Source organism: Setaria italica, chromosome IV (assembly GCF_000263155.2).
Source record: "Setaria italica strain Yugu1 chromosome IV, Setaria_italica_v2.0, whole genome shotgun sequence".
Lineage (NCBI taxonomy): Eukaryota > Viridiplantae > Streptophyta > Magnoliopsida > Poales > Poaceae > Setaria > Setaria italica.
In genome coordinates this window covers 12,845,417-12,868,070 of record NC_028453.1, presented here as the reverse complement: position 1 = coordinate 12,868,070, position 22,654 = coordinate 12,845,417, and the positions used below count along the sequence as shown (strand labels likewise).

At 45.4% G+C, this 22,654-nt stretch overlaps 1 protein-coding gene across 1 annotated transcript; it reads left to right on the top strand.

Annotated features, from left to right (window-relative positions):
- Nucleotides 1-4,870: 4,870 nt before the first annotated feature.
- On the top strand, nucleotides 4,871-8,910 carry LOC101774462 (uncharacterized protein At1g04910). Its single transcript, XM_004965178.4, has 8 exons — nucleotides 4,871-5,756; nucleotides 6,768-6,835; nucleotides 6,936-7,024; nucleotides 7,126-7,291; nucleotides 7,377-7,666; nucleotides 7,788-7,992; nucleotides 8,107-8,264; nucleotides 8,458-8,910. Exons 1-8 carry the CDS (start codon nucleotides 5,450-5,452, stop codon nucleotides 8,699-8,701), a joined length of 1,527 nt encoding a protein of 508 aa, XP_004965235.1. The 5' UTR covers nucleotides 4,871-5,449; the 3' UTR covers nucleotides 8,702-8,910.
- Nucleotides 8,911-22,654: the final 13,744 nt, after the last annotated feature.

The following is a 22,654-nucleotide window of genomic DNA, read 5'->3' as shown; positions in this document are numbered from 1 at the left end:
AGGAGAATTGATACTAATACAACTAATTAAAGCAAGCATTTGGGTGGACGGTAAGTGTCTGCACCCACCACCATGCATGCACATCATGATGCACAAGCACAAGACCACAAAGAGGAGAAAGTGCAGCATCCTATCATGATCGTCCACGGGTGCGCCGCGCGTATGGACACTTGGAGCGGCGCACTACACTGCACTACAGTATGTGGTTATGGTTGGTGGGTGAGCACAGCGTGCGTGCGTGCGTGCGTGCGTGCCTCCGTTCTCATGCCTGCTGTGGAGGATCAATTAGTTTTAGCCACGTAGGAAATTGCATTATATTATAGTACCCAACAATACCAGTATAGCTCGCTCGTACGTGTGGACCATCATTCTTCTTCCTGCAACGTTAACAATTTTTGTTGTAGAGCTATATGCATAGCCGCGATAACAACAAAGTAGATCAGGCTGGTGTCTTGGCATGCTGATGGGACATGGGACCAGGCAGGTACGGGTATCCATCATCTCGTCAAATGCGAGAAAACGGAATGCCAGTGTACACACGGACCACGGACACGAATTTTTCCGCTCCTCAACAGACTATACACGAGATATGAAGAGAAAACGGGAGAAGGCGATGATTACTACCAGTACAGCACGTACGTTGTGTGCCTAGCTGCTTTTGCCTTCAACGTCAGTCTCTGCTCCTGCGTGCTCAGATCGAACGAATTGTCTGCTCGTATCTTCTTCTCCTTTTCCTGCTTCACCACCACCGCGTGTAATGCATGAGATGCAACCTTAACCATCTTTTATTTAACCTCACCTTCATATGTTTTAGAAAGTCTGAAGTCATAAACCGTTTTCTGACGACAAGTTTAGTGAGGTTCTGTTTTACTTTGATCCATCGGATACGTTTAAAGTTTGGTACGTTCCAAATATTTTTTACAGTATTTCGTAGGTATATAAAATGTTCATACATATACCTCTCAATTATCAAATGGTTAAAAATACTCACTATATACTATTTTTCCTCAACCATGGTTATTGTAAAGTTATAAGACATCAAAGTCCAAAGATGTTAGTTTTTCCAACGGTCACCTCTTGTGTTGTGGGTGATAATAGCAACCTTGCAATTTGCAAACCGCACATGCGCTTCCCAAGTTTCTTCTTCTTCTTCTTCTTCTTTTTATAAAGTCAATTCCCCGGCATCTCAGTCTACCCGATCGCAGAGATTTCGGCGAGCCTGAACGTACAGGTATTTCTTTCTTCTAGAAGAGCAAAACTACAAGTGAAATTAAATAAGGTTCCCAATAGAATGTTTAAAACAGAGCAACCAACAACAGGCCCAAGAACATTCGTTGCTCCATGGGGTAACATGCGCGGCAATATTCTCGGGCAGAAAATGATTAGCAAGATCATGAGCATCAGCAGCAGCTAGTGGCCACATTTGTTAACAGAGGCGACCCTAGCCACTTATTTGTTCGGTACACGCACTCTTGGCACGCAATGATCTGTCACGTTGCCCTTCTCAATCTCTCTCTCTCCTCTCCCCCTCATTTGATTCTTTTGGAATGTGGTGTGTGTGGACTGCCTTCTCCGTGAAGCACCGCCACCGGCCGATGCGGGCGTGCATGTGAAGCGTGGAAAAGGCAGGCAGAGCGCGCCGGCCGTGCCGTTCTTGGCCAGGCTAAGAGGAAGGGCGATATGTCGGTACCGGAATTGTTAAAAACAAAATTTTCGTTTACAGCTGACATCGGATTTTAGCTGATAAAAACCTATGTCTGGTTGAGGACTCGTTAATATAAGGATTAATTTGATGGGATCGGCCAAACAAGGAGAGGCAAGCCAAGCTAAATAAAGAAAGTGCATGCAGAGAAGATAGGCCTGAAGATAATTGGAATAAACAAAGGAAGGTTACCACATGGTTGTTGGTTTACTTTACATGTACCTCGTTGAAGGATTCTACGTAAGGGAAAATAGAGTCCATGTATCTTAAGATTTCTATAGTTAGCTACTCAAGTTTGGTTTAGTTTAAGAGTATAAATATGTACCCGTAGAGTTTGTAAAGGGTTACCTATCAATCAATCAATACAACCTTTCAGCGACGTGCCGCTAAAACCCTAAGAGCAGGAGTGGAGTAGATTCGACGAGTTCTTTCTAGCGCGCAAGGCTGCATCAGCTTCGATCTCGGGCAAGCTTGTAAGTATCGTCACTCGGTCATTACGATCTCTATCAGAACTTTCTAAGTTAAGTCTTATATTCTGATATTGTTGTGTGGCTAGTTATCGAGTTATCTTAGAGTGTAAGTAGAACTTTCCAGACTTTATCCAATATTCTGCTTGTTTTCAACGTTGCTCAAGTTATCGAACGGCTTAGATCTGGTTAGGTTATCTTCATCGGCTCCCTTGCCTTGTTTAAACGTTCACAGTTATCAGATCGTATCGCCTGGCAGACTTTGCATGCTTTTACTGCTTTATATATGCTAGGTACGATAGATCTTTACCCCTACCCCTCGTATTGCTAACTGTTAAGCCTCTGACGTCAGCATGTTACCATTAAGAGTCGATGCTTTGGTCAGGTCTTATCCGTATCTCACAGAAGCATGATGACGTTATTGAGACGATAGGGGCGCATGCGAGGCCCTGCTGCCGCAAGCCTGTCTGTTAAGATTAACGTGTCGAAGTTAATGCGCTCTCATCGTATTACCTTGTCTAAGATCATGACATTGATTAGACTTTGTTACTTAATAGGCTTGTAAGCGGTAGGCAAGAGGTTTTTGGTGATTGTGCTCTAATTTTTTACGTTGTCAGATCAAGGTTAACGCTCTCTCATTCATGTTGCCTTGTCTAAGTTCAATACACTTATCAAGACATTAATTAAAATCTGTTAATGTATCCGGCTTGCGTACAGTCAGCATCGGCTAGTCCTTGTTGCTATGTTCTAATCTTTTAAGTTAGTAGATTGATGCCAATGTCCTCTCATTCGTGTTACCTTATCTGAGTTCAATACACTTATCAAGGCATTGGCTAGATTTGTTAATCTATCTAATGTGCGCATGGTTAACAAGGGCTCCCTTTTGTGGTTGTTGTGTTACAGTGCTTTTATCCTAGCTCGCTGTCTCATATAGCCGATGGCACGTGCCATTAAATGTTTTATTTATTTACGCTGTATAATTACATTAAATAATCTATCTTGTCGTGGTGTTTACTATCTATAAGCTCGAAGGCTGCGTCGCCTATCGGCTCGTGAATTGTACGTTTCCCTTGTCAATTGCAGGTCAAATTGACTGGCACACCTTGCATCACTCACGAGTCGATTTGGAACCTGCATTGGAGTTAAGAGATCTCCCAGATCCTTTGTGTTGTTCCACGTAGAAGCTTGAGGTTCAGATTTTGCGTCAACAGTAGGTGGTAGCTACGCGTGCAATGCACTGTCTCCAATTCCTTGTGTACATGAACGAATTTATTTCTTTCGATCCACTATTGTTTTTTACTACGTGAGAAATGAAATGGTACTTTTATTTGGTGCTGTAGAGTTGTGAAAAAAGTCGTGCCCCTCTCCTTTTTAAAGTGTTGTTAGCTCTTTTTTTTTCCTCAATGAAAGCTATTAACTCGATCCAATTTCAACGACCCAGTCGAATTCACATGTGTGTTTTAAGTTCAGCGAATATAACAAGATGCAAGAACACACAATCTTTTTACCCAGCCCAAAAGTTTATCAATAGCATTGCAAAATGCAACACCCGACCATCAAATTTGTGGGTAGGGTGCAGAAATATATACAAATGGTTTTAGAATATACTGCCTCTATTCTGAATTGTATTATGAATTGTAGGTCATTTTGACTTTTTAAAGTTCATAGATACATTATCAAGTTGTCTAGATATATAATAATATCTATGAACGTAGAAAAGTCAAAACAAGAAGTAATTGTTATAATACATAAATAAAGATATATACTAACGAATCAAAGCTACTCGATAAAATTTACTCGTAAAGCTAGAATGGAGCTTGGTTTCAATGAGTGAGGACTACTAGGGAATCTAAAATGAGAAATCGCTCGATAATAGAAACATTTATCAACGCAGCATGTAGAAAACTTAGGGCTAGGCTGTCCTAAGGGATAATAGTTTCATATATATTTTGCCAAGAAACTTCTATTTGTTTTCCTCTGGATTGTCCTGTCCTTGAGACAGACCTTGCCACAACACGCAAGGATGTGTCAAAAACAATATTTCACCGACCCCCCACCCAAAAAAAAAATCACCAACGGAGTACGGACGAGACCCTATGCATGCAGTCAGCTGTAAAAAGTTCCTTGATACTCCTCCCTGCAGCGCGTCATTCAACCCTAGCGTAGCATCAATGAAAGAATTAAGAATTGGAGATACCAACACCGGCATGTGACCTATCAAAAAAAACAGCGCCACTCCGGTCCCTGCCCCTTGCACCAGGGTAAACCCCAGCGTCCAGCGCAGCCGAAGAAATGCGCAGGAGCAACGTGCAAGTGGGGCTGCCTCGTCTCGCCGGTTAAAAACGCCGCGCCGGCGGTGACATTCCCGGCCGGGCCGGGCCGCAGCCACCGTCGTCACGGGTGGCGCGCCGTCCCACGCTCAACAGCAAAGGCAGCAACCAGCCAACCATCCACCCCCGATGCCATGCCGCGTCCATGCTCCGCCCCCCACTTGCCCAAATGCCAACCACCTCTCCCCCGGCCGATCCTTGCCGTCCGCCCCCACGGCTTTCCGCACCGCGTCAAATCCTGGCCCTCCACCCCCTCGGGAGATTACGACAGACGCCGCTCTGAGAAGCATCAACGCCGCTACGCGCACCCGCCACTGGCCAAACAACCACCACCACAGCGCCGAAGCGCAGGCAGCGAGCCAGCGAGGCGAGGCACCGACGCCCAAAAATAACTAGGCGTCCCCACAAATCGCTCCCACCTTCCCCTCACCCCCTCCTCGCTCCGCTGCGCTAGCGCTGCTACCCCCGTCCCCCCGAGATCCACGCCGCGTCCTCTCCGCCGGCCTGCCCCCCCCTCGCCTGCGGCGGCCGACGCTGCCTCCCCCGCGATCTCGCCGCGCCCGCGGCCGACCGAGCAAGCGCGGCCGGTTTTTGGCTGCCCGGTCGAGGGAGCCGCTACACAGGAGGAGGAGGAGGAGGACGCTGGCCGTGGTGGTGAGGAGGCGCGGTGCCTTAGCTAGAGGCTCGCGGCGGCCGGATTCGGGCGAGGACCGCGTTTGCGGGCGCCGGTGAGGCTCTCGTTTTTCCTGCGAAGCTCGCGTAGGCCGGAGCCTCGGGCGGCGGTGCTGGTTGGGGGCAAGGAAGGAGGAGGAGAGGCCCTGTTCCCAGCCGCATTGGGCGGGAGTAGCGCGGCGGGTGCGCCGAGGACGCGGCGGATTTGATTCGGGAGGAGGAGCTTCGTTCCCAACGCCGTCGGTGGCTCTCGCCCCTTCTTGCTTGGTCCATGGTCCATGGGGTGGAAGGTGGCGTCAGGGGGTAAGGCGGCGGCGGCGGCCAGCGAGAAGCTCAGGTTCCCTCCCTCCTCCGCCGCCGCGCGCTCGCGGATGAAGCTCTGGGTCGTGCGCGCCACCACCACGGTGCTGCTCTGGACCTGCGTCGTGCAGCTCACCGCCGTCGGCGACAACTGGGGCCCGCGGGTGCTCAAGGGCTGGCCGTCCTGCCTCACCGCGCCCGAGGAGGAGGCCGCGGCGCTCCCCGGCGCCGCCTTCGCCGCGCGCCCGCAGCCCGTCGTCGAGAAGGCCGCGCTGCCGCCCAAGAGTGAGTCGCCTGGCTTGGTCCCATCTTCTTCTCTAGTTGCCTCCTCGCTTTCGTCCGTCCTGTTCCGACCTGCTGTCTTGCGGCTGGACAATGCGGCTCCCAGCTGGACATTGACAGCCTGCCTGCATTGTGGTAGATCCCTCCAAATCTCCTGTGGACATTTCCTCGGCATTGCATGAAAATGACTGCTGGTTGGTGACAATTTCGGTCGCTTTCTTGTGCTCAAATTGGCAAGCCCTGGATAATCTTGGTTGCATCATGTGGATTTCGTTGTGGGTAATGTCACCTGCAATGCTTTGTGCAGCATTTGATAATGCTGTCACGCACTCACATGGTTTCGATGATACTGAATCGCCATATTCATATCAAAGTTTAGCTTGGGCCGTGCATGCCATTCGTGTTGCATTGGCATAGTATCGGAAAATGCATGATACCCTTTCGGTCGGTAGGTCAACAGTTTTTGTCATTCTGGTCTTTGTATTCTGATCATGATATTTGCGGTCTGGGGTTTCCATGTTAGGATCGTACTTTTTAGGTGGGCCACGTTTCCATAGGCTTGGTTGGGTAGCAATCATTCATGAAACTGATGGTTTCTTCATCCATAATTTCATAATTGTTTCTTCACATGGATGGCAAAGTACATTCTCAGAAACTCTTGGGTAGCTACATCTTGGGCCTTTTTTCTAGTAACTGCATTTGGTGAAGAACCCGTGGATCGGTCAATTGGGAAGTAACTTAGCTCTTAGGACACGTTCCAACTCAGACACAGAAGGAGTCATGCTAATTTTCCCTATACAACAAAGGCATTGGTCAACACATTATTGCACACTGCATTTCCATTGACAGCTGAATGCCTTTCCTTATGAATGACTGGAAAAGTGTGCTCACAATTTCCTGTTGCTACTCAAGTACTCAATGTGCACCAGCACTTTATGGTCTTTGAATAGTATAATAGTTTGTGAATGTTCTAGTATTTCCTGTCCCTGATGTTTTGTTGTCATTTCCTTCCAGGAATATATAGGAACAATGGTTATTTGATGGTTTCGTGCAATGGTGGGCTTAACCAAATGCGAGCTGCAGTAAGCAATTGGAAAACCCTTATTTCTATTAATTCAGCAGTTTGCCTACAACGTCTGGCCCTTAACACTGGTTTCTGCCCTTCTTTACTTTTTTTTTCAGATATGTGACATGGTCGTAATTGCAAGATATTTGAATGTAACTTTAGTTGTTCCAGAGTTAGATAAGACTTCATTTTGGAATGATCCAAGGTGCTGTTTGGCGACTTTAATTTATTTTTCAAACTATTATTGGTACTTGTGTTTATGTTAGCTGAAGCTAACTTCAGCAATTTATTCTATCATGCATGCAGCGAGTTCCAAGACATATTTGATGTCGAGCACTTTATAACCTCATTACGAGGTGAAGTCCGCATTCTGAGAGAATTGCCCCCGAGGGTAAAGAGAAGGGTTGAACTTGGAATGTTTCACTCCATGCCACCAATTAGTTGGTCTGATATTTCCTATTATCAAAATCAGGTAAGTTGCATCTTACTTTATGTCATGACTGCTCTGCTTTGCAGAATTTATTGTATAAACTGATGCTTGATTAATTTTGAATCAGATTCTTCCTTTGATTCGCAAGTACAAGGTTCTCCATCTGAATAGAACTGATGCCAGGCTAGCAAACAATGGTTTACCAATTGACATCCAGAAACTGCGATGCCGAGTAAATTATGCCTCTCTCAGATTTACCCCTCAAATTGAAGAGTTGGGCAAGCGAGTAATTAGAATACTTCGCCAAAATGGCCCTTTCTTGGTCCTTCATTTACGTTATGAAATGGATATGCTGGCATTCTCTGGCTGTACACAAGGTTGCAGTAATGAAGAGGCAGAAGAGCTTACAAGAATGAGGTGAATTTCTGCTTGGAATTGTAACTTTATCCTGCAGTGGAATTTTGCTTGTTATTTCTTATTTGTAGTTTTTCTTAGACAACAGTTGACTGGACATGCTCCAAACTACTCTTGGCTTCAGGTATGCTTATCCATGGTGGAAAGAGAAAGTGATTGACTCAGACTTAAAAAGAAAAGATGGCCTTTGCCCGTTGACACCTGAGGAGACTGCTCTTGTCCTCAGAGCATTGGACATCGATAGAAGTATGCAAATATACATTGCTGCTGGAGAAATATATGGTGGAAAGCGCAGGATGGCTGCTCTAACTTCAGCATACCCGAATGTGGTATGGACATGATAGAATATGTTATGCATCTATTGTATCGTGCTTGTGTTGTACAGTACTCTTCTACCTGCCCTCTTCTCCTTGCTAATATTCTGATTTAACCATTGTGCGTAGGTGAGGAAGGAGACACTTTTGGAACCTTCTGATCTGATGTTCTTCCAGAACCATTCATCACAAATGGCTGCACTAGATTACTTGGTATCTTTAGAAAGTGATATATTTGTTCCAACATATGATGGCAATATGGCTAAAGTCGTTGAGGGTCATCGGAGGTTTGCACTATTCTACTTTGTGATATAAGTTATATTCTGCATGTGCAATTTTCAGCATAATACCAGGCTGCATGCTAATAGAATTAACATCATTGTTTCTTCTGAGCGGTGCATTAATAATGTCCCGAAGAAGTGAATGGTAGAAGTTTTCAAATGTAATAATCATATATGCTCTGCCATTTGCTGTTTTCAGATTCATGGGTTTCAAGAAGACAGTCTTGTTAGACCGAAAACTTATTGTTGAGCTAGTGGACCGGTACACCAATGGTTCTCTGCAATGGGATGAGTTCTCTTCATTGATCAAGGCTGCCCATGCAAAGCGGATGGGTTCAGCTTCAAAGAGGACGGTGATTCCCGACAGACCCAAGGAAGAGGATTACTTCTATGCCAATCCCCAAGAATGCCTCCAAGATCGTGATCTTCTACAAACATCATGATATCCTCTCATGTCTATATACCGCATTCACATTATACCATTCTTTTGCAAATGCAACTGAACCTAAAAGGCGATATTTTGAAGTCAGACAAGCGACTCGGCTCTGTACGAGTCATAGTTGAGGCCTACCTGTAAAACTTGAGGAAAGGGTGAAAGGGGGGTGTTGGATGTAGTTGGTAAATACACATTATAGCATGGAGTGGGGATTTGTTCATTCCACCAAATAAAAGAGATGGTCTTGTATAGATGGCGATAGAATTTATTTACCACTAAGAGGGATGTAATTTAAGAGAGAACTGAGAGATGCAGCTGGGTTCCTGACTTCCTGCATCTGGTCTCGGGTTGTGTAACATAGCAGTTGTTGATAGCCGCCCCCATTGTCCCCACCGGCGAAATTTTGGCAACCATGTTGTTGAAAGATGTACACACTGTTTATTGTATCGATACAGCATGTATTATATGTCAATTGTGCAGAATGTTTCTACCACTTGCAGTTCTTATAGTGTGATCAGTACATTGAACTTACAAGGAGGATGCTTGTTAACCTTTGGGTTCGTGATCTATGGCATCACGGAGGATTACTATATGGGGGAAACATTGGTGAACGGGTAGATTGTCGATGTTCATAATTTCTCCATGTGGGCAATAACAATGCAGAGCGTCCTTGTATAAAAGAAAAAATGCAGAGCGTTTTATCAGTTTGCTTGTTTCCGTTGGCAGAAAATGCCAAGGTACTTTTCTTTCCCTACTGGCAGCTGGAGCTGTAGGCTGTGTGCTTTTGTCAGCTGTTCGTGTTTAGTTATCACTTGTCAATTGTCGTAACCAGTTGGCTCTCTTGGGATTCACTTTATACTAAAATATTTTAGTTGCTGACTGTTAAGAGTGTTTGATTCACGCTCAGGTAACGTGAAGGGAAATGGAATCAGGTGATGATGGTAGAATCACTGATTGCAGACTTACTTCGGTTGGATGCAGGGGTGTGTTTGGTTTTGGTTTGCAGCTAAGGGGCGACAAGACAGTGTACAAACTTGAAAACCATGATAAGTCATGCACTAGCAAGACAACTAATATGCCGAAACATGACAAGAACACCAGAGTGATGCCCATGTTCCCTTGACTATGCTAACCAGAACACCGTTAAATCATACACAGGCGTCGAGCCTCTATCCCAAACCAACATAGTAGGGTACTCAGCCCAGGCTGAAACCCAAGCAAGCAAACTGCAAAACAAAAGTAAAATGAGACACTCCAAACTTCAGTTTCGTCGCAGGTTGCTGACTAGTTCTACGGTAAACGATCACATGAACTCTTAGACATGCAGGCGCCCTATCTTTTCCCACCACCTATCTGCTTCATTCTCCTCCTCTACATTAAAGAGGGAACAAGTTAAACTAAAGAGTCCCAACCAAATACAATCTAATGACCAAACTAAACCAGAGAGACACCAAATAAGTGGTATATCGATTCAGTAAATGTGTTCAGCCTACCGCTTAGTTCAGGCTGGAATCGGAATGCAGGATTCGAAAACGTGGCACCAACTACGTGGCACCGTGGTAGAGCATTGGCCACCGCTGACTCTAGCCGTTGGTTTTCTCTTTCAAAAGAAAAGAAAAACCCCATAGGTTTCAGAATGTAAACTAAAAGGCCTTGGTTTGAATGGGGGCCTGGATGGCCAGCCAGCGACCACTGGGCCGGACTGCGCGGCTGAGTGCTCATATGGGTTGGTAGGTGACCTGTCATTCTGCTCTTGCTCATACTGGGCCGGACCTCGCGGCCTAAGTGCTCTTGTGGGCCGTCCATTCGTCCACGGGCCCCGCCTACCCCTACTTTCGCTTTCGCTTTCGCTTTCGCTTTTGCTCTTTTACAGCCTCCTCACGCACACCGTGTGTGGGTCTAGTTTGGTTGGACACTAGACACTTGGACGTACTGGCGCTTTATTCATTCCGAGTGGCCCCACCGGGCCCGCTCAGCCCCAGCAGATTCGTGTTTGTTTCCGCTTAAGTTTATCAGTGGAAATAAGTGAGAATCCCGCCAACCGTTTTGCTTATTTCTACCGATTATCGCTTATGTAGTAAGCCGCTTCAAAAATTTAAACTATGAGAAACAAAAAGCGAGAAGTGAGAAAATTTTCACCTAGATTATAATCCAAACGTGATTAGAAGAAGTGTATCCAAATAGGACCTTAGTCCACTCACCCGCATCGTAGAAATTCCATCAATCGGCAGACGGCGGGGGAAATGTTGGCATGAATTTGATGCGTGTAGGTGCGGCGGAGCCTGTGCCAAGAGGTCAGCTCGTTGCTCGTTATGTAAGCTTTGCCGGCGGATCAAGAATCTGTATGATGCAGTAGATTGGAGGTGGTAATGTATTATGGCCCTTAAGCCTCCTCATTTACAATTTAACATAATAAGTAATTAGTACTATAGCAAATAGTATTTTAGCCCCTCCCTATTAAACCTGATCTTTAAAATTGTTAGGTCAGGAAGATCACATGGAACTGTGGTCGTGTATATTTTTTCCAAATTAAACGCTCGGACTGCAGTGTTGTCCATCTGCTTCCGATCCGGAGGCACTCGCAAGTCTCAAACTACACGCTTGGTTCTTCTTTTTTTGAAAATGAGTCGCTGCTTCTTTCTCTTGCAGGCAGCATCATCCTATTTTGCTCTTCGGAGCTCCAAGGGCCAAAGACGCGAGGATAGCTACCGTAGTACAATGGTACATTAATTCATGGCATTTTCTGACACCGCTTCCTGCTGCTAATATTGCCCTTTACAACCTCCAAGGGTCGCAACTGGTGGTTTACGAAGGTTGCTATGCAATGCAACGGTGTGTCAGGTCGTTTTTTTTGCCGATCCAGAGATGAATACGCATATGGGATGATGAGTGGCTCGTAGTCACTTTTAGCAAGAACAAGAACAAATCTATTTCATCACCGCGATGTTTCATGTACATACGGACACACCGTTAGATACAGTGTTAGAGTATCTTAGACGTATGGATAATCCGTGATAACTTTCCTTTATCTCCACAAGATGTTTCTTTTCTCCAAAAGCCATGTACTCTTATGTAAACAAACCATAGGGCTTAGGGCTGAAGTAAATGCATGCAGAATCAGAACTAATAAGAAGTCTATGTCTGAATAAAAGTTTATCTACGTACTCTCAGCTAGCTTGTTGCGCCTCTAATTATAATTTATGGCAAGCATAAGGATTTATCTCATGAAACAAATCTAGCTTGTTAGATACAGAACACATTTTTCTAAAATATGTAAACGAACTCATCATTTTATGAGCTTCAAGACATCCCTTAGGCACCAATGCTAATTCCTCCAATTCATCGAATTTCCACTCCTATAACCTCTATTCATCACATATGTTCGTTCGTATGTGCCTTTATTGTTCCAACAACTGTCGCGGGAGCTGGTGTGATAGGCCATCTTCTCGTGCATCACTATTTAGACTCAAATTATAAACACGAAGGTCGTTTGAGATGCAACTGCTATATGGCAACTTAACATTCAATTAGGACAAACTAATTATAACTTAAAAACCAACAAGTTGGATTATCCTACCTAAATGCCAATGTTTAAAACTAAAACAGAAGGAGCAATTAGTAGGCGAGGGAAGGGAAGATTTGGGATTTGTTTTGAGTCACAGGTGGTACTCCGAGATGGTTGCTATATAGTTTCAGGTAGCATCCTGACAACACCAATGGTGTGAACAAAAAAAAGAAGAAGACAAGTTGAGATTAGACGACATGGCCAGTCGTCAACATCATGAAAAGAATCGTCAAGGATTTTTCCATCAGTGCATAGGTTAAGAGATCGATCTTTCCTCAAACAAACCAAAAGGAAAGGGAAGATGTTTGAAGAGTGGATCAAACAAGATCGCTAATCAAAAGCTACGGGGCGGGAGGGGAGGGACCAAGGGAATCGATCAACACGCGGCCCAGCAGCCCCGGCTGGACGGCGCGCGGGCAATGATTGCGGCGAGCGCCTCCCCACGTGCGGCGGTCGCGGCGACAGGGCCGCAGCACGCAGGGTGATCCGCTGGGGCCCATGCTCGCGGGGGAGGGGAGTGAAGTGAAGTATTCCGTGAATGGGCGAGGATCGCGCCTTTGGGAATGAAATAGGAGCACGTGGACGGCTGAGATGGAACGGGGTGGTCCCTGGTCAAGGGAATCTATGCGGATACGGACATCCTACGTGGACTTAGGCCATGTTTAGTTCCCAATTTGGGAGTGGTAAAATTGACATTTTGCCATAAATATGATACTGTAGCGTTTCGTTTGTATTTGTGAATTATTGTCTAAATATTGACTAATTAGGCTCAAAAGATTCGTCTCGCAAAGTACAACAAAACTGTGCAATTAGTTTTTAATTTCGTCTACATTTAGTACTCCATACATATACCGCAAGTTTGATGTGCTGGGGAATCTTCTTTTTGCATAGTGTCAAAGTTAGGAGTTGGGAGTGAAGTAAACAAGGCTTTGCACGCGCGTTCGTGGATGAATCTGGCCATCCCATCCGATTCCACGTCACAAGGCTTGGTCGTTGCGGTCACGTCGTCGCGACGAGCTCATGGCTCTCGATCAACCTAAGCTTTTCTTCAAGATGATGATTTTTTTCCCTTTCAAGATGATGTTATATCTCGCTGGATGGCCCTGAGGATCCTCGACGCAAGAAATATCTTTTGTTTTTAGTTTTTAGTACTCTATCTATTTTAAATTGTATGGTAGATTATTTTAACTTTTAAAGATTCATAATTTTTGTTATACACATAAATATAAATATAAGTTAAGTTAGGTCTAGATGTATGGCACAATCTGTGAATGTAAAAAAAATTAAAATGATCTATAAATTGGAACAATGAAAGTATCTTATACTATTATATGCAGACCAATATAAAAAAAGTGGGCATGTGAATTCAGCACGGGATTAAAATCCATCACACTCCCAGTCTGTTTTCCTACGGAGACATTTCTTGCTTTATGTTCACGTTATGAAAGTAAATTACCGAAAGATTATTGATTGGTCGAGCCTGTGCTACCACGTGGAACTGAATGATCAACGAATAAAGTAAATCAGATAGGTTAAATAAAAATATCTCGTTATTAAATTACGATAAACTCGAATAAAAATGCACGGTTGGATGGTTGGATTTCATGCATACATTGATACTACCTTCAATTAGCTCATCCTTCCCCGGGTATCCGCCCAACAACGGAGGTGGTACTTTTTTTTCTTTCTGCCCTTGAGATTCTTGATAGAAGTACTCCCTCTGTCCTAAATTATTAGTCGTTTTATTTTTTAGATTTTGCTATACATTTAGATATACATTTATATCTAGATGTATAGTAACGACTGATAATTTGAGATAGATGGAGTAAGTAATAACTCGTATAGAATTACATCATGTCGATTTCTATCTCTTTCTTGAATCAGTTTGAGGTCTCAAACAGCAGTGTCCGACGGAGGGAGTGCAGAGATACTCCTTTTTCTTATATACGTGCATCCTGCCCTCCACATTCAGAATATTATTCTAGAGGATTCATTTGTTTTCATTCTTTGTTTTTTGGTAATACAGATACACATATAAATTAACAATTTGTGTTACATACTAAATTTTTGTATTTTAGTACAATGTTGCACAAATGCAGCACCAAATGAGATCGGATCCCTTGCGATGCTAGAGCTTGGGCCGATTGTTAAGAGGGGGCCCGGTCTCATTGCGTTTAGATAGAGGGAGATGCAGGGGTGTGGCCCTTTATTTTAACTTGATGTAGGCTATGCAAAGTAAAACCTAGGCTAAAATCTTATCATCTGTTGAGAACTACTTTTAAGAATGCCTAATCGCATGAGCACTACAAAACTTAGCATTGTTCCTGACAGTTTCCTTATATAAGTGGCCAACAGTTATAATGTTTTTAGGTCACTAGTTACAAAAACTGTGGGTAATGAGTTTGTGTGGGATTATTTTGTTGGCAATTGCAAAAACTGTAGCTAAAGATAAAAAATTACACTACAAACATTGTGAGCCATTTAGAAAAATATACTAATGGTACTAACACTGTAGGCCACTTGCTAAAAACTCAAGGGAAAGATATAACTTCTTGTAATGGAGGGGCCAAACCAAATTGATTGAGGGGTCATGATCTATACTGTCCACCACGGCAACTTGCATGTAAAACCCCTTATCAATTATTATGGCATTTTTGCACAAATGCAAACGTGAGCTATTTCTTTGTGTTCCTTTAACCTTCAGCAAGTGCAGAAGTAGGTAGAATGCATATGCATGATAGATGTTTTGGCACAATCACTGATGAGATGTTTTCTTTTCTTCTGAAAGGGTTTGCAGTGGAAACACAATAGCCGATTGTTTGTGCACCCTTTTTTTGTTTGCTGAGGTGGAGTGGATAGTTTTGCCACATAACCTCAGCGATTGTTGGTGTCACCTGTCAAATTGCCCCTTCGATCAACCTCTCCGATAGAAAAGTGCAACCGGTCAAGCTGTTCCGAACGATGGAAAATTATAGAAACGATCCCGTAAATCATTCAGAGTTTGGCATTCACATCATAAATCATTATGAATTATGTTGCAAATGACCATGTCTCTACTCAGCTCTACTACATAAACCACACCAAGTGAGCAGGGTATTTGACCGCACTCCACTAAAAACAGTTTCACCAATTACATAAAACTTCCTGCAAAACACGTCCAGCTCCAGAAAAAATATTGAGCAAGAATCATATACATATTTTCCTTGAAGTACCTCTGCGTGCCAAAAACACTTAGGGGGTGTTTGGATACGAGGTGCTAAACTTTAACAGTGTCACATCGGATGTTCGGATACTAATTAGGAGCACTAAACATAAGCTAATTCTAAAACTAATTGCAGAACCCTGTGCTAATTCGCGAGACGAATCTATTAAGCCTAATTAATCCATCATTAGCAAATGGTTACTGTAGCACCACATTGTCAATCATGTACTAATTAGGCTTAATAGATTCGTCTCGCGAATTATACTCCATCTGTGCAATTAGTTTTGTAATTAGCCTATGTTTAATACTCCTAATTAGCATCCAAACATCCGATATGACAGGTGTTAAACTTTAATAGGGTGTTCCCAAACACCCCCTAGTTTCAGATCTACCGTAGAGTTGTCCACCGCCAGGTTCACAACGTCCCGCTTCGCGAAAAGAAAAAACACCCTTCTCCTCCCGTTGCCCCCTCCCTTCATCCCGTCGCCGCTTCCCCATCTCACGCGAAACCCACCACCGCCGCCCCAATCTTCGGCGAAAATGGACAGCGCGGCGACCCTCGTCCACCCAATCCTGCAATTCCTTCATCAGCTCCTCCATCCGGATCGAATTTGGACGCGGCACCTTGGGCGGCCCAAGGGGCGGCCATGGCCGTGGTGGCCGGGGCGGCGGGTGTGGCCGTGGCGGCTAGGGCGTCTCCCGCCGTGGGGTCCGCCGTTGTGCGTGTGGCCGGGCCGCCGCCGCGCAATACGCCTCGCGCAGGCCCGCGCTGCCACCACGCGGTCCGCCGCATTGTCCATCGTCGGGCGTGTGGCTAGGCCTCCGCCGCCGCGTGCAGACCCGCACCTCCGACACCCCGCGGGGCCGCGCTGGCCGCACCTCCGCCACCCGTCACGACCGTGCTGACGCCGACGAGGAGGACGAGCCAGGGGTGGCGCCTGCGTCCTCCACCACCGCCAGGCTCGCCGTCGAGAGCTCCTGCCACGCCACCCCCGCCCCCGCGGTTGGTTGCGGCGGCGGCGGCGCCTCCGTTGCGAGTCAGGCCAAGATGCGCGCGCGGCGGGACGACGGCAGGGCGAGACGCAGACGCGCGCCGGCGGCTGGCTTGGCGGCGATGGCCGCGACGGCGAGAAAGGACTGGAGTAGACACTGAAGCAGCAGGAGCTCCCCGCTCGCGGCCAGAGCGCCATCGCCATCGCGGGGGATTGGTGGAACTAGAAGGGAATTGACGAATTTTTTTTGCCTCCAGCTTTGTTGAGGTCTGAGTTGTGATTTGGACTGAGGATTGATGAGCAGGATTGTTCTACAATTCTCATGATGATTTCTTGTAATACATGTTGCACCGTCCAAAATTGAGAAGAGAGGAGAGAGGAAGAGGAGGGAAAAAAAGAAGAGACCGATACGTGGGCCCATTCAAGGTAAAATAGATTATGATCAGCCAAATACGTACAACAACTTTAACAACTTTATGTTTTCATGTGTTTTCACGAAGTTCGTGGAGTGGAGCTAGTTTTTTTTTTCCTGCTGCCAAGCATCTCCTGTAACCGATTCAATCGGTTTCGCTGATATAGAGCCACTTCATGTCAAGTTAGCTGAGTTGAGTTCGTTAACCGCTTGCATTATGGTTATTCATTATGTTGCATTGAAGTTTTTGTGTAAATATCGAAACCACAACATTTAGCCTCTCGTGAGTAATTCTTTTTGTGTAATCTCAAAAAGGATCAAGATTTTACTAGAAGTATGTAATTTCGGTAAAGATCGTATTGGTGGCTGTTAACTTATGAAAACGTGTTAAATCCCTTGAGCATGTGCTCGCTGGGGTTGTCTTTACAACATATAGGAGGAGAACATTAGCAACAAAAAGACTTTTGAAGACATGTCAAACTTTAAGTGACTTGTGTTTTCTTTACGGACGGAAGAAGTATACCCGATCGAATGACTACCGGATGGCGATGGACATGTGTCTTGGCACCGAATACCTCAAGATGCATGGGTTGGGAAACACCGAAACAGATACGTACTTTGGCCAGCCAGACAGCAGCCGGAGGCTCCGTTCTCCTTTCGACAGGTTGGCTGGTCTGCTACAGTGCTACCTTGTGCTGTTGTGCGCGTCGCCTTCGATCGATCGATCGATAAAAAAACGATGATCCCGTCGTTTCTACCGAGTGCGCCTTTTTGCATCTTCTGGGAGACGATCGATCGACGCGTGTCGGACCCTGCGATGATCACCGGCGCGGCGACATGCGGCGAGGGAGCCACCGCCGGCGGGCCGCACGTGCATGCGGCGACAGCACGTGACCTGCGCGGGGCCCGCGGCTGGAGGTGTCGAGGATCTCGAGAAACAGGACGAGGAGGCAAGTGGACGGCTCCGACGGCAGGTCTGTCATCTCTGTGGTCAAGGGGATCTCTTTCCGGCCGCGTCGTGCTCGTGCAGGGTACATCGTACGTGGACGGAAAGCAGGGCACGTACGTGATCGTGCGGTTGAATCTACTAGCTGATGAGAGCTGACCGCCTGTTCTCCTTTGGCCATGCATGCTTGGTCCCTTTCATGCATGTGCGGTCACGAGGTTTCGAGTCATGGCACACAGCGAGCGCACACACATCAGCTCTGTTTTCCTGCAGGACGATCAACCTGCTAATTGCGTGGTTCAGTGTACCTACGCGGGCGATTTCACTTGATGGCTTAAAGATACGAGATGGCATTTCTTGAGTACTAAGCATTCCCTCCGTCGTTTCAAATTGTATGCAGATCGTTTCAGATTTTGTTACGCACATGAATACACTGTATGTCTAGATACATAAAAATAATAATATTTACAAATTTAAAAAAATCAAAACAACTTATAATTTAAAATTTAAAATGGCTGAAGTACTCGCGGAAATAATCCCTTATCACGTGAGATGACACTGTCAAAATTTCCTTCCAAATTAATCTGCCATTACCTCGCATCATCCATCCATCAATAACAAAAATCAAACACTCACGCTTTAGAGCGTACTACTTGGACTTTTGAGCTTACTAGCTATTTCTTCGTTTACAGGGACATTTGGCCCAGCAAAGATATGGCACGTCTTGCCGATTCAATTCCAAGCTTCCAATATCCTACGTGATTTCCATCTCCTTTATTAATCTGGAGAGGAAAACTTTGTTGCTATACCTGGACGTCACAGTACTATATATATAAACAATAATTACCCACATGGTTGCTTTTCCCCTGTGCTACCATGATATACTTAAATCCAAAAACCCAAGCTAAATTAAGGAAACCGAAAGATCTCCATTATTAGTGCCCGCCCATACGCGATAGGAGCACTACTTTCTTTGTCATCAAAATCGAATAAGTCCAGAATCAAGCTAGATTTCCATTTCATGTCTTGCAATGCGCTGACAACGACGTAGCTATCACTTGGTTGCTACCTTCCACTTGTATCCGTCAAATTCTCTTGCTTGCCCGAGTTGTTGGTTCGTTTATTTCTTTTCCCCACAGATTCTTCTTGTTGTGAATATATTTTTCCCGGATTCTTGGCGCGGTAGTTGACAAACCTAGAATTACTTCCTTCGTTCCAAATTATAAGTCATTCCAACTTTCTTGATCAAAATTATAGAGAGGATCACAAAAGTTTATGGTACCGAATAGATGTATTATGAAAATATATTAATGAATAAACTAATGATACTTATTTAATATCATGAATGGTAGTACTTTATTATATAAATTTAGTTAAACTTGAGATGCTTTGATCCTCCAAAAATATTGGAATGACTTATAATTTGGAACGGAGGGATTACATCCTATCGCTTTCGATGGTCTCTTTCTTAAACTTCCAATCAGCTTAGTTAAGCCGAGGTCTCAAACAAGAGTTTCTGGCGGAGGGAGTGGCAGATCCATCCACCGCTCGAGTTGCTTTCATCGCTGGCCCGGCCGGTATTTTGGGTTCTTCTTATATGCCGCCAGCCCTCCAGAATCACACAAACCCTAGGTGTGTGCATTTTTTTTTTAACTTTTAGGTTGGTGGCAGAATGCGTAACTTGTGATAAGTAAATTTTTGTCCGCCACAACTTAACAAATTTCCAAGTGTTGCTGGTATATATAGTGTTAGGTTATTACTTTTCTTTTGCAAAACATAATACATATGTATACGTTCATACCAACACACGCATGCACGCACGTGCACTCCACCTCGAGTGGGCAGGTTCCATCACAAGAACTTTATGAGCTGAATGGTTAGCTGAATATTGCTTATGTGTAAGTTACAGATGATTTAATCAAGACGTTATCCATAAGACCATAACAATGTATTCTTTTCAACTTTTTAACCATTGGATTTAATCAAGACGTTATCCATAAGCTTAGAGTATGCATTTTTTTATGAAGCTAAAATATTTTTTTAATTAAGTGCGTCTTTTTCAGCCATGCAAGGGCGAAATGACTTAGATATAACTAAACTCCAAGACAACGTATTATATTGCAAATCATAGCACAGGTCGAGAGAAAAGCATGTACAAGTGTCATGCGAAAAAATGACTTACTCACTAGTGAGATATAAGACACCTTAGAACTAGCAAATCTATGCATTCTTCTAACTCAGCACTCAGGAGAGTAGGAGATGCATCATAATTAAAAAAAAATCACAGCATATGCCCATATTTACTGCACAAATGGATAGATATGATGAACATCATCCTCTGTTCCTTTGCGCTTTTACTGTTGGCATGGTCACACACACACAGAGAGCTGCCAGCTGGTGGGATCATCAAGTGGGACGTGGTCGAAAAACCAAGCACATCCTGCCTCGTCCCTGCACTTTTTGCTGACGGATAATTGTGCCAGCGACCACTGACACCTCAGCCAGCATCGTCCCCATCAGCCGTTAATTGCCGCCTCAACCGCCACGACAGCAAATTGCAACCACGCATCTCTTCCCAATCTCTGTTCAGTGAACAGAGAGAAAGAAATGAAGCGGCTGGTCCCCTGGTTGCTGGCTGTGGCGAGGCTGACGGCTCCGAATGGGCCAAACAGGGGAGTCCCTGTCGGAGGGGCAGCCATACGATCTCACCAAACACGGAAACACCCACCGAGTTTCAGAAATCTGCAGTCTCCCTAGCATCGTCGTCACCATATTGGGAAACAATGCCCACGAGTGTGTGTATTATTGTGGGTTTTGAGTTGAGATGGAAATAAAAGAATAATACATATATTACAATTGTGGCAGCTATTTTTAACGTACTAATATTGCATCTAAAACATTAATATTGGATCTAAAACATTTACGCTCACGGACTATCCTCGCACAACTTAATTATTCTAAGAAATGTACGATAAAATAATTACTGAGCAAATAGAATTCTTGATATAAACAAATATCCATCGCAATTACCTAAATAGAATGATACGGATACGGTGATATCCTTGCTTGACAACCCCTCATGTGAGGATGGTACCTGCAGATAGTGACGGAGTAAAGGGGCTATTGCCCCCCCTCCTCCATCTCTTTGATCTCTTTAGAACATCTACACACTGTCCACAATACGTTTAACTTTTACCATTTAATCACGGAGGCAGCTCTATATCTGGAGGATTCGAAACATTGCCAAGCATTAATTAATGTCTTAAATGTGTCCAACTAGCCTATTTAGCTAGAGAAAAAATATAATATCTCGATGGATGACTCAATTGAGAGCCTATTTGCTCACTTCGACTTTGCTAAGTCTCTTGTCAGAGTGCTACACCATCCTTCTCTTCCTATGCAAGCGTCGCCACCGCCTTTCCCAAGGCATACAAACTTGGCCGCTTCCCACCCAGCACCACACCTATAGGTGTCCCTCCAACTTCGCGGTGTGTGACCATCCTCCTCTCCATCACACCAGCCACCGTCTTCGGCTCTTTATTGAAAAAACAAAAGCTAGCGAGCTGACCTTGCTGTTTAGGACACCATGCGGCATGCCGCACTTGTGATGTGTGTGCTGCAGGCCAAGTTAAAGGAGATGAACTTCCCCAGAGCTTATCTCCTGTGTAGTTGCACTTGTACGAAAATGGGAGCTTTGCTTGTCTGAAGGAAATCTCGGGGCCTTGCAGTTTCAAGGAGCCTCGTCAGCGTGCACGTGACAGCTATTTTCAATGTACTAATATTAGTGGATCTAGAACATTTTCGTTCTAGGGCTATCCTCACATGACTTATTAAAAAGAAATGTACCATAAAATAAATGTTGGACAAATAGAATCTTGATATAAAGAAATATCCATCTCAATTATCTAAATAAACCGGTACGATTATGGTGATATAATACCTTACTTGATAGTCCTTCGCATGAGATGGTACCTACGGATAGTGACGTAGCAAAAGGGGCCATTGTCCTCTCCCCCTCCATCTCTTTGATCTCTTTTCAACGTCTGGAAACTGTCCACATATACCGAACTGTAACACCTGTAAAAATTACCAATTTAAATCACCCGTTAAAAATGCATTCTAAAATTTTCCGACCGATGAGCCCCGACAAATCTTTTCCTTCCCGTCGGATTCGCCGTTCCGACCCCGACGTCGTCAACCCTCGTTTTCCGTTCCCCGTATTTTTCGCCACGTGCCCGTCAAGTCCATCACGCGTGCCGTCAAATCCCGCAATTTCCGCCGTCTCCCTCTTTTCCCTTCTCCCTCCTTTTCCCCTCCCTTTCTTCCTTCGTTTTCTTTTCCTTTTCCTTCTTCCTTCTCTTTCTTCCTCCTTCCTCTCTCTCTCCTTTCTTTTCCCTGCCTCCTTCTTTTCCCTCTAGCGCCAGGCGCCTAGCTCCTGCCCTGCACGCGCGTCGAGGCGCACAGCGCTCGCACGCGTGCTGGGCCGCGCCGCGCCGGGCCGCACGCCGCGCGCCCGCGCCGGGCCACCCGCCCCATCGCGCCGCGCCGCGCCACCCGTGCCCCGCATGCGCCGCGCCGCACCACCCGTGCTCGCGCCTTGGCGCCTAGCGCTTGGCCGAGCGCGTCGCGTCGCCGCCCGTCGGTCGCCGGTCGCCACCCCTGTGCCCTCGTCGACCGCGCCGCCACGCCGTCCACGAGCTTCTCCACCCCGGCACGCCACCAGCCAAAGGTCCGGCCACCATCATTACCCCGGTCTCCGCCCACCCTTGCGCCGCCTATAAAGGGGGGGGGGGGGGGAGAACCCTGCCGGCTCTCCATATCATAGGTACCACATTTATGATGG

Coding starts and splice junctions, on each gene's coding strand:
- LOC101774462 (XM_004965178.4), top strand. CDS start 5,450: ATGGGGTGGAAGGTGGCGTCAGGGGGTAAGGCGGCGGCGGCGGCCAGC. Junction 6,836..6,935: donor TTAACCAAATGCGAGCTGCA/GTAAGCAATTGG, acceptor TTTTTTTTTCAG/ATATGTGACATGGTCGTAAT. Junction 8,265..8,457: donor GTCGTTGAGGGTCATCGGAG/GTTTGCACTATT, acceptor TGCTGTTTTCAG/ATTCATGGGTTTCAAGAAGA.